The sequence below is a fragment of the Micromys minutus genome, assembly GCF_963924665.1.
Source record: "Micromys minutus genome assembly, chromosome: 15".
Taxonomy (NCBI): Eukaryota; Metazoa; Chordata; class Mammalia; order Rodentia; family Muridae; genus Micromys; species Micromys minutus.
In genome coordinates this window covers 4,277,936-4,290,651 of record NC_137984.1, presented here as the reverse complement: position 1 = coordinate 4,290,651, position 12,716 = coordinate 4,277,936, and the positions used below count along the sequence as shown (strand labels likewise).

The following is a 12,716-nucleotide window of genomic DNA, read 5'->3' as shown; positions in this document are numbered from 1 at the left end:
TTTAGGGCCTAAAAGAGTAAAGTTCAGAGTGCCTTGCTAAAATGTCAGTAAGAACTTCCAGAGGGAGACAGGAAACCAGTGAGCCCTCTGAAGCCTCTCGAAGCTCAGTCTCCCCACATGGTTATCCACGTTCCACACATCCAGAGTAGCTGCCACGGTAGCGAAGGCCGCCAACAACAGGCCGAGCCAGAGCCTGGTGTCACACAATGAGCTGTGTCCGAGCGATGGAAAATAAACTTTCCCATATCGAAAGAAGACAACGAAGCTACAGGCGTCCGTGACTGGGTGTGAGCAGATTTGAGCCCGTGCTCTGAGTGGATGTGGGCGTCATGGCAGTTACAGCCGTGAAGACTGTGGAACTCAGCTGGTGTCAGGGGCACTGAGCCGCACCCCAGCCAAAGCCGGCAAGAGTGGGTGAGAAAACCCTGTGAGTATTAAACGTGATATAACATGTGGATGGGCTTCATTCTGGTCATCCTAAAGTGACAGGGACCGAGAGCCTCTGATAACTGAAGGAGTTCCGTTCAACTAGTGTAGTCTTTACGGAGCGGCTGTCCCAGAGTGTTCATAGTGCTGGGGGTGATGACCAGTTAGGCAAGCAGAGATTCCTAAGAGGATGAAGGGGTAGGTCAGGGTCACTTACACAGTTACTTCAGAATGACAGAGTCCTCCCCCCTCCCTGACACATATGCAATGCCCTTGGGACTGACTGTCAAATTATAAAGCAGCACAGTTAACACAGTCCATGCCTTATACTTCAACATCAGCATTCAGTCAGCAGGGAAGGCACAGCGTTTCTTCCACAAAGCAGCCACAATGGCGTCCTTCGAAGCCCAGCAGGTATGTGCAGAGGGATGTCAAGGGAAGATCCATGTTTTCTCCTCTTTGTTAAGTAAAATGTCTCCACTGTAAAGCGGTGACATTGTGCTGTTTTCTACCGTTTTCCATCTGTTCAGGTGTGGAGAGCCTAAGTCAGACTCCAGATCATTAGTAATTCAGTCAGGGCTGACAGAATCGCAGTGAAAGGTAGTGTAAGTGTGGAAACAAAACAATTTACCGCCTTTTGACAACATGCCTTATCTCCTGAGATGAATGTTTGTGGCCCTGGAAAAGAGTGTTTTTTTTTTTTTTTTTTAGACCAACCGATTTGTTTGGCACAGGTGTTCCCATGTCAGGCAGAGGGACCTCAGGAATGTGTGCTCACTGTGACCATGACACTGGGCTGAATCCCCACTTCTCACACACACACACACACACACACAGATACAGGAAAAAACATAGTAAATCCAAAGGGAATTTGATTGGCTCATTTTGAAATCATTTCACTAGAAAATAAAGAGTTGTCTGGGTGGGGACTCTGTCAGTCTGTCTGTCTGTCTGCCTGTCTATCTATTATCATATGTAATATATATATATATATATACACACATACACACACACACACACACACATATATGTTCTATCTATATCTCTATCCTTACCTGTGTTTTTTAATTAATGTACTAATAGAAACACTTAGTTTGAGAACTGATTGTATATACTTCAGAACTGTATGGGAAAGGATTTTAATGAAAGTATCCCAAGTTCAGGGATGATCATGGAAGAGGCAGGAAGATTTTGAGAGTCAGAGGTAGCGAGTCACTGCAGTGAAACAGCTTTCCAGACATGACAGGGACATTCCACGCATGAACTCAAACTTCATGCATGCACAGGATGAAGTCAGGCAAAACTTCAATGTGACAGAGGCAGGACATAAAGCCCTACCACTGAGGAACTGTTGGAAAGAGATGGCTGCTGGGGGGAGGGGTAGGTTTTCTTCAGGGGTGTGGTCCCCAGGACTTCCTGGGCTCTAGTTGATGGCCTCAGACCTAGCAATACTATGTGACTCAGAGTTAAAGACAGAGAGGCTGGGAGGACTGGGCAGTGGCGAGGGTGAGAGACGGAGCTGAAGGTCTGGGGGCTGGACTGAACCAAAACACATTACACACAGGAAAGACAGTTTGAAAAAAAAATAAACAGAAATCACTCTTGTAGGCTGGACACTGTGGCACACACTTATAATCTCAGCACCCCAGAAATGGAGGCAGAAGGTTCAAGGCCAACCTGGGCCATGAGACCTTATCTCAAAAACCAAACACCGAAGCTAAACCACTTGCTGGGGATAGACTGGTAAATTCCATCTAAGACATCAGCTGGCAGAGACCTTAAGTGTAATTTGGTGGCAGCTTCTAACCACCCAGGTCTTGCACATCGGTGTTCGTTTCTCTAAACCACTCTGAAGGCACATACTGTCACAGGCTCCGTTTCTTCCTTGCAGGTGGAGCTGGAGTCCCAGAGTAGGAAGGAAAGAGGAATCGATCTGCCTTGGATTCATTCCTTGCTATCAGTTGCTCTTTTTCCTACGGCTGGTTTCGTAGTTTCGATGAAAAGTAATCACTACAAAGCTGGGTGCTTGGAGTTCCACCCTCACGACCCCCACAGCAGAATGAGAGAACCAACTCTTGTTTTGTGATGCTTGCTAACACTTGGGGATTTCCTAGAGAGGATGGCTCTGCCAGATAATTAAAGATGTGTCAGTGATTCTTATACTTAAAAAAAAGCTTTAGTAAGAATCAAAGCGCAGAGAACATAATTGATCATAGGAATGAGACCATTTTCGAGCAGTAGATTCACGAGGTAACATACACACCACACCAAGCAAATCAGGTCCGATGACAGATTTCAAATCCATCCGAGGACACATTGTATGCATTTTCTAACAGCCATCTGATCTTCCCGCACATACAAGAAAGCTCAGTTAGAGGTTAAGTTAGTAATACATTTATTTATTTGTGTCCGCTCCTCTTTCTGCCTCTTCTCATTTTCACTCTTTCTCCTCCTCCTTCTGAACTGCAGATCTTGTCATAACAAAGCGAGTGGACTAAGGGTGGGTGGTAGAACTCGAGGAGGCATTAAAACTACAAACAATTTTAATCTATTGGAACTCTATAAATCACAAAGTTAGTGAGAAAGACACACAATCCTATTTATATATTTCAGTATAATTATCTTCCCCGAGTCTCCTGTATTTTTTTTTTTCTTAAATCTGTCTGTGGAAGAAGAGATAAAACGTGGAGTGTCTGTCTATTCTCTGATAAGTCCCATGCATCCCTGCTTTTGTGTAGGAAACCTTTGACTGTTCCGAATACGGGAATGGAACTTGCCCGGAGAATGAAAGGTCTCTGGGGGTCAGAGCTGCCATGTACTCATTGATGGTAGGAGCCATATTCATCACCGTCTTTGGCAACCTGGCCATGATCATTTCCATTTCCTACTTCAAGCAGCTCCACACACCGACCAACCTCCTCATCCTCTCCATGGCCGTCACCGACTTCCTGCTGGGCTTCGCCATTATGCCTTACAGTATGGTCAGGTCGGTGGAAAACTGCTGGTATTTTGGACTTACGTTTTGCAAGATCCATTACAGCTTTGACCTGATGCTTAGCATAACGTCCATTTTCCACCTTTGCTCGGTGGCCGTCGATCGATTTTATGCCATCTGTCGCCCTTTGCATTACTGCACCAAAATGACGATTCCGGTCGTTAAGCGGCTGCTGCTGGTCTGCTGGTCGGTTCCCGGGGCGTTTGCCTTTGGGGTAGTCTTCTCAGAGGCATATGCTGAAGGAATTGAAGGCTACGACATTCTGGTTGCTTGTTCCAGTTCCTGCCCAGTCATGTTCAACAAGCTATGGGGGACCACCTTGTTCGTGGCTGGTTTTTTTACTCCCAGCTCGATGATGCTGGGAATTTACGGCAAAATCTTCGCAGTCTCCAAAAAGCATGCTCGCGTGATTGACAACTTGCCAGAAAATCAAAATAATCAAATGAGGAAGGACAAAAAAGCAGCCAAAACTTTAGGGATAGTGATGGGTGTTTTCTTACTGTGTTGGTTCCCATGTTTCTTCACGATCCTGTTAGATCCGTTTCTGAATTTCTCTACGCCTGCAGTTCTGTTTGATGCCTTAACTTGGTTCGGTTATTTTAATTCCACGTGTAATCCCTTAATTTATGGTTTCTTCTACCCCTGGTTTCGCAGAGCACTCAAGTACATTGTGCTGGGTAAAATTTTCAGCTCACATTTCCATAATACCAATTTGTTTACTCAGAAAGAAACAGAGTAGACTTGATCTGTACTAGTGAGTTCATCAGAGACTGTCACTCAAAGAATGAAAGGGCTTGGAGGGGCTTAGGACTGAGGAGGGCCAGCAAGGAAGGGCTGGCACGCCAGGGCATGGAGGGAAGGGGATGAGTAACAGAGGAGGGGTGTGTGTGTGTGTGTGTGTGTGTGTGTGTGTGAATATATATATATGTTTCCATATGTATGAAAATATATAATGTACAACAAAAACTAAATAACAAAGACATAACAGATGAAATGTATGTAGGACAATGAGCACTCTGTATCGTGAAACCCGCTTATGGTAACTTAAAATTTAATGATGAAAACAATAAAGAGAACCAAAGCACAGCACAGATATGTCCAGCCATTGCTTCTAATTCTTAGGGCATTTTTTTTTTGCACAACAGGGTGACTATCGGTTAAAACACACACCGTAAACTTGAAAATGACCTGAAAAGAATGAAGTTACCAATACTTAAAAATGGTTGAATTAATGGAGATGATTTTCCACTCTGATTGATCGCAGCATACTGTGTGCACATCCTGGGTGATCAGAATATACTTCAACAAATGGACAAATTGCAGAAAAGAAAAAGAGAAAAAGGTGTGAATGCATATGTGTGTGTGTGTGTGTGTGTGAGAGAGAGAGAGAGAGAGAGAGAGAGAGAGAGAGAGAGAGAGAGAGAGAGAGAAGAGAGAGGAACAGAAAGACAGACAGACACACACACACAGAGGGCAGGGAGAGATGAGGGAGAGATTCTGTCTAGCATAGAAGGCTCTTGGTTTCTAGTCTGTAATGTGAAAACTAATTGCTCTTTGTACCCAAATTCTGTTTAAACCACTGTTTGTAGAACACTAGCAGGGAGAAGAGAAGAGAAATTAGAAAGGAAATAGAAGATGGGGAGAAATTCAGGAATAAAAAAAAGATGAGAAAACACCTTTTGATAATAGGGTTTTATTTATTTCAGTGTGCAGGTGTTTGTTTGCAAGTGTGTCATGTACATGCAGGTGCTCATGATGACCGGAAGAGGGTGTTGGACCTGTTGGAACTGGAGCTCCATCCAGATGGTTGTGTGATGCTGTGTGGATGCTGGGAACCAAATTTCCATCCTCCAGAAGAGCAACCGGTGCTCTTGAGCTCCGAGCTGACTTTATCTTTGCCTGATTTCTTTCACTATTTAGAAGGATCAGAGTGCAGTGAACTTGAGGAATCCTCCGTTCTGTGACCACCACACATTTTGTGTAGCATTTCCCTTTACTGTTTCTTAATGTCTAAGTGCATCTGTCAGTTTGGAAATATGTATAGGTAAAAATTGTTGGAAATTAAATACCAAAGACCATGATTTTGGTAGAAAGCAGCAATTCATGAAATGAAGGTCAGACTTTTACTAGATTTTACTGTGGTGTTGGTATTAAATAAAAAATCGGAAGGCTGCTGAGACGGCTCAGTGGATGAGAATGCTTGCTACAAAGTTTGAGTTCAATCCCAAGGACCCACGTGGTAGAAGGAGAGAGCCAGTTTTTGTGTAAAGTTTCCTTTCATCTTCACACAAATGCCATGGGATGTGTTACACACGTGTATGCACACACACAAATAAATAAGAGTAAGGACCAGACACAGTCTATGAAAGTTTCTTTTAGTACATTATCCTGTGATTGCAACACGCAATCTCTATTTACAGAAGAACCCTTCTGGTGACTTCTATTCTCCGCAGGCTATGAACAGCTGTATAGTATCAGATGTGTGGATGATTAATAAATGTAATATTAAATGTGTTGTGATATGAATCCATCATTTTTGATGAATATCTGTACTTATTGAGCATTAGAATAATAAAAAGGAAAACAAGAGAAATCTCAGTATTTAAAAGGAAGATCAAGGGTCAGTGATTTTATATTTGGTGTTTACTGCTTTTTCCCCCCACCCCCCCATGCTGAAACTCATTAATGCTGCTGGTGGGCTACAGTGATGTGCTGGCAAATGTCTCAGCTCCTCAGGAGGGAAAATGCCCTATAAACGTGACACTTTCTGTGTCATACCAACAATAGCCTCCAATATCTGTCTGTCTGATTCTAAGCTATGCACACAACGTCAATACTCCTGGAATTAGGCATCTCTTCTTTACAGTGGGCCACAGGGATCTTAGAGCTTACACCCTTAGCAACATTCTCAGTAAAAAGCCACATTGAAGAGAAGGCAGAGGATGTCAGCATCCCTGACTGAACCATGAGCACCGCCTTACAGAATTTCAGATATGTCTCCATGCACGTGGGATGTGATATATCTGTAAATCCTCTACTGATGAATCATTTTTTATTTAATGTCTTTACTTTTGCCACATTATAAATGATAGTTAATAAGTTTGCTTTGATTTTAGCACATCCTAGGCATTAAAATGAGACAGCAACTCTTAAGTAGTTAGATTAAGTATTAGTCTTCCTTAAATGCTGCTCAAAACTTGCCCTGTGAGATCCCAATGAGGGAAATGGAGAAAGGACTGAAGGAGCTGAAAGGGTCTGCAACCCCATGGGAAGAACAACAATATCAACCAACCAAACCCACCACAGCTCCCAGGGACCAAAACACCAACCAATGAACTCACATGGAGAGACCCATGGCTCCAGGTGCATATGCAGCAGAGAATAGCATTGTCTGGCATCAATGGGAGGAGAGGCCTTTGGTCCAGGGAGGGCTTGTTTTCCCAGTGTAGGGGAATGCCTGGGAGCTGAGGTGGAGAGGATGGTTAGAAGAGGGAGCACCTTCATGGAAGGAAGTGGAGGGGGAAGAGGGATGGGTGTGGGGGAAAAGAGGATAACATTTGAAATGTAAATACAGAGAATATCCACTAAAAAATATTGTAGAAAAAAAAGTTGCTCTGAGTTTCCTGTAGACCTGCGGCTGTATGGGTCCAGTCCTGCTGACCGGCTGACTACTCACAGCCTGAAGGGCAGGAGTAGAAAAAGGCAGCTTTGTGAACATGGTCAAGGAGACTAGCACACACACACACACACACACATACACACACACACACACACACACACACGCTCGAACACACAAGAAAACTAACCTAGTATGTTAGAGCCTGAGAGTACTTAGTCATTTTTCTTTTACATTTTTATTATTCTCTGACAATTTCATATACAAACATATTTTTGGTCATTTCTTTCTCCTCCCAGTAATGCCCTTTTCTCAGCAATGTTTTCTCTGTTTTCTTGTCTTTTTAGTTTTTTTAATTGTGTTTTCTCTCTCTCTGTCTCTCTGTATCTGTATCTGTCTCTGTCTGTCTTTCTCTCTCTCTGTCTCTGTCTCTGTCTGTCTGTCTCTCTGTCTCCGTCTCTGTCTCTGTCTCTGTGTGTGTGTGTGTGTGTGTGTGTGTGTGTGTGTGTGAGAGAGAGAGAGAGAGAGAGAGAGAGAGAGAGAGAGACCTCCTGGGTTTAGGGTCACCTGCAGACAGCTGGAGCATGAAGAACTTACTCGTTCCTACAGCCTGAAGAACATGGTGGTCCTCACCTCCCCCAGTAGCCAGCAGCTGTCTATGTCTCTTCAGGGATGAGTGGGGTCGCATGAACCCCACCTCCTTACTATTTTATAAAATAAAATGATCTAACATATTCTGCTCCTACTACCTCCCCCCCACCCCCCTGACAATTACTTTAGCCGAACACTGAAGTAAAAGCACTTCCTCCCACATCAGCATCTTCTCATTCAGAGGGAGAATGAAAACCCCTCACAATTAACACAATTGTTCTTGCCTTGATATCAGCTAAGACTTAGTGTACTTTCCCTTGTCTATGAATTGTTAGCCTACGGCAATTTTGGTATCTTCTCTTTCCGGAACAAATGCCAAATACTCAAGAACTCAGAACTGAAATTACCGTCCTTCCTATGGAAAAAGAAAAGAAATCCGAATATTCTGGGACACTGAAATACCCAGAATATTTTCATATCCTCGAGGGAAGAAAGTTAAGCGGTGACTCCGTCGGGGATCTGCAGTTGGGACTTGTCTCAGGATCCTGGATCTACATTCAGTGCAACCCTCTTGGGAGCGGAGACAAACCTGTATATACCGTCTGCTGAGGCTCTGCACTGAACTCTGCAGAACTTCCCTCACCACGCCCACCACGCCGCTGGAAGAATCTCTGGAGGTGAAACCGACATTCTAAGAAACAAAAGGTACTGCACTGTAAAAAGAATGGGAAACGTATGACCGTTTGTCAGTGTTACCAATGTTTGGAGATGAAGATGTGCTAAACGGGTTGTACCAGAAAAGGTAGAGTTTTGTTTCCCTAATTGGGAAATTATTATTATGGTATGCTCCTGAAAGGCCTTTTAACATTTCCATCAAAAATTTTTTTGGCAGGGTTTATAAGTTTCTATGTGGCATCTGAAATGTGTTTACTAAGTACAGAGATTATAGGAGGCATGCCTCAATAATTGTGAGGTATTTCAGTAATGCTAAAATGCATTTTGATGTTGTGTCAACAAAACAACAGATTATTTAAATCACTTCCAGATGCCACATGTTATTTTAATAGTTTTCTTTGCAAGCAGCATTTACTTAAGATTTTCTGTTGCTGCTGGATTGTTAAAACTGCTCCCTTTTTCCCAGCACACAGAATGCCCGCACCAGAAACTTGGGGTGTCTATGATCTAAGCGTTCCTGTTCAGTCCATGAAAACATTGTGAAGGCGTTTCTTTGGTGAATGGTCTGATTTTTCATTTTAAGGCCATTTCCAGGAAATGAGAACAGCGTTGGCCTGTAGATTAACTCTAATCGACTGGGTGGAGGCCATAAATACTCGTGCTGACCAGGTAAATCAGCAATCTATTGCAGACAGAGAGAAATGAAGGGGTTCATGGAACAGGGGCCGGGAAAGCTAGAGTTTAATACTGTCCCAGTGTGTGGCTGCAGTGGCCACTTCAAGATCTGGGTGTTTCATATATATGGAGTAGCTGGGCATGTGATAAAACACGTTTGACACACTGGGTGTGATGAGCTGTGTCTATAATCTCTGCTGTGTCATCTGGGATAACCTGGGTTACAGAGTGAGGGCCTGTCTCAAAAAAGCAAAATAGGACAATTAATAAAAAAAAAACAATTTGGGGTAAGTAGTTTTGAAACTTTTAAATATCTAGTTCTTTATTATTATTATTATTATTATTATTATTATTATTATTATTATTATTATTTTACTGTTATCTGAGGTTTGCTTGTATTTGGGGGAGGAAGAGGCACAAGGAAAGGGTTTATTTGCTGCGTTCTAAACAGCATTTTCTGTTTCCCTGTGAGAACTGACAATGGTAGCTGCCTGTAATTTTTGTTGCTATGGGGTAAACCCCCACACATACTTGCAAAGTAAAACTATAGGAGAAATGTTTCCATTTTTCCCACCTGAGCTGTCAGTGCGACAATTGGATATGGTCCCCCCTTGGCTAGCAATGGCTTCCAGGTAGTCTTTCCTGTTGCAGTTTTAAATTTTGTCAATTGGAGAAGACAGCAGAAAATATCTACTCACAAATCCTAGCCAATATACTTTATTTTTCCTAGTGAATGCCATGTCTCTGTACTTTATAATAAATTCTATTCTATTTTATGAAATTACTCATGGGGCTTTAATGCCTTCCAAAGGATAGTTTTGAGTCTTTAAAAACAGAATTTAAATTTGAGAATTTATGCTTAGAGACACTTATTTGTCTGTATATTGGTCTCACTTACTTGTTGGAACTCACCATGTGGCCCTTGCAGGTCTGAGATTCTGGCAATCCTCCAGCCTCAGACTCCTAAGGGCTGGGGTGAGCCACTTCTTGATTCTCTGAGATGATTCTTTAATGAACTGTATAGAACTCACATTATTTTCTGACCTGTGAAACTAGACTGAGAACCACAGTTCTAGATTCTAAAACTGGACACAGTTAGTTTGAGAGACTGCTGGTCTCTATCACTCGGAAACATGCACACACATTTGTATTCTGTGAAGCTATGCTCTGTGATAGCATTTTAGATGCAGTTTCTTGTTCAAGCGTACCTTATACTTCATTTGTAAGACTAAGAAAATTAGAGTAAGAGGCTAACGTCCAGTGTGGAGTCATGTGCCTCCTGCTGAACTGAAGGTGTCCAGCACAATGCCAGCAGGTTTTAATGGCAGAACAGCACACTGCATTCCACGTCCAACTTTTGGCAAATCTATGTGTTTACAGACAGGCCAGCTTTATCAGCTCAAAGCCACAACTAGGGAAATAAAATGTCCCAATGATACTATTTAAATTGGTTACTTAGGAACATTTTCCTTTTGCAGTATGCAATTTCTGGTGCCTAAATGTAGAATATTTGCATGTGAAGGATTCACACCATTGAGCAAACACATAGGGAAGGACTTTGTGGTTTTACTTAAGATTTTACACATTCAGTATTTTGGTGATGGAAGATATGTAAGCTTATTATAGTTCGATAAGTTCTTGGAATGAGTCTACTTATGACAAGTGTCCACCAAAAAAAAAAAAAAAAAAAAAAAAAAACAAGATATGAAATGAAAAGAAAAGCTATTGGAAATCTTCCAGTTCCCACAAAAATAAAGCAGTGTGGCAGAGAAACACACGAGGGAGGGAAGGACAAGAATGAAAACATTCACACAGGGAAGAATGAGCTGTTCAAGTCGTCCATTTTTCTAATGCAGAAAATAAGCACCCTAGGTGTCTTCTTAATGTATGGGTGCTCTGCCTGCAGGCCAGAAGAGGGCCTCAGATTGCTTCATAGGCAGTTGGGAGCCATCTTGTGGTTGTTTGGAATTGAATTCAGGACCTTTGGGAGATCAGCTGGTGTTTTTAACCTCTGAGCTATTTCACCAGTCCCTAATTTTGAATTTTTAAAGGAACGGTATTTAGTGTGAGTTTGAGGTGACTTTGAAGTGACTTTGAACACTAATGTGTCCCCGGCAGGTGAAGTTCCCTGGGATCATTTACAGAAAAGAAGAAACTTCCTCCTGGAAAGGAACTTGAAGAACAAAGCACCATGGATCTAACATACATCCCTGAAGATTTATCCAGCTGCCCAAAATTTGGAAATAAATCCTGCCCGCCCACCAGCCGCTCTTACCGCGTCCGCTTGATAATGTACCTGTTTCTGACCGGAGCCATGGTGATCACCGTCTTCGGAAACTTGGTGATAATCATTTCCATATCACATTTCAAACAGCTACACTCTCCCACCAACTTCCTGATCCTCTCCATGGCAACCACGGACTTCCTGCTGGGGTTCGTCATCATGCCCTACAGTATGGTGAGGTCAGTGGAGAGCTGCTGGTATTTCGGAGACGGCTTTTGCAAATTCCACGCGAGCTTCGACATGATGCTAAGCCTGACCTCCATATTCCACCTGTGCTCCATCGCCATCGACCGGTTTTACGCAGTGTGTGACCCTTTGCGCTACACCAACACCATGACTGTGTCCACCATCAAGAGACTGCTGGTTTTTTGCTGGGCAGCCCCTGCTCTCTTTTCTTTCGGCTTAGTTCTGTCAGAGGCTAACGTTGCCGGGATGCAGAGCTACGCGATCCTCGTCGCTTGCTTCAACTTCTGTGCGCTTACGTTCAACAAGTTTTGGGGGACCATACTGTTCACTACCTGCTTCTTCACTCCTGGCGCCATCATGCTCGGCATCTATGGTAAAATTTTCCTTGTTTCCAGGCGACATGCTCGAGCCCTCAGCAATCTGCTGGAGAACAAGAGAGGAGAAGCCAGAAAAAACCTGTCTAAGAAAAAGGACAGGAAAGCGGCCAAGACCCTCGGTATCGTCATGGGGGTGTTTCTGGCGTGCTGGCTACCCTGCTTTCTGGCTGTTTTGATTGATCCATATTTAGACTACTCCACGCCCATCGTAGTACTCGATCTTCTGGTATGGCTCGGGTACTTCAACTCGACTTGCAACCCCCTCATCCACGGCTTTTTTTACCCGTGGTTTCGCAAAGCTCTTCAGCATATAGTGACAGGAAAAATATTTCGCTCCAACTCAGACACTGCAAATCTTTTTCCTGAAGTACATTAAGGAAACAAACAAACCAAACCAACCAACCAACCAACCAAACGCCCCCCACCCCCAGTATAAATAGGAACCGAATACAGAAAGTGACACTATTTTGACCCTCACAAACCCAGTTGTGGCTGTTTGAATGAGAATGATCTCGGTTGGCATTTCTTTGTCTACATGGTCCCCAGCTGGTGGAAGTGTTTTGGGAGGGATAAGAGGTGTGGCCTTATTGGAGGAGTGTGGCTGGGGTGGGTTTTGAGTTTTCAGTAGCCCAGCCATTCCCAGTTTGGGTTTTCTCTCTGCCGAGAACTTGTGTATGACATCAGCTCTTGGCTACTTGCTTCAGTGCCATGCCTACCTGCCTACTGCCCTGTTCCCGTTATGGTGACCATGGGCTCACCCTCTGAAACATAAGCCCCCAGTAAACCATTTCTTCTTTAAGTCACCTTGGTCATGAGTCTCTTCACATCAATAGAAAAGTAACAAAGCCCCAGGTCACTGCAAATACTGGTCCCTCTCTGACATTTCAGCAA

At 43.4% G+C, this 12,716-nt stretch overlaps 2 protein-coding genes across 2 annotated transcripts; both read left to right on the top strand.

Annotated features, from left to right (window-relative positions):
• Nucleotides 1–816: 816 nt before the first annotated feature.
• On the top strand, nt 817–4,160 carry LOC308430386 (trace amine-associated receptor 2; the record flags this gene model as incomplete). The annotated part of the gene is made up of 2 exons (XM_080929532.1): nt 817–840; nt 3,165–4,160. 2 exons carry the CDS (start codon nt 817–819, stop codon nt 4,158–4,160), a joined length of 1,020 nt encoding a protein of 339 aa, XP_080785658.1.
• A 7,009-nt stretch (nt 4,161–11,169) lies between these two features.
• LOC308430392 (trace amine-associated receptor 3) lies at nt 11,170–12,201 on the top strand (the record flags this gene model as incomplete). The annotated part of the gene is made up of 1 exon (XM_080929536.1): nt 11,170–12,201. The coding sequence occupies one exon, from the start codon at nt 11,170–11,172 to the stop codon at nt 12,199–12,201; it is 1,032 nt and encodes a 343-aa protein (XP_080785662.1).
• Nucleotides 12,202–12,716: the final 515 nt, after the last annotated feature.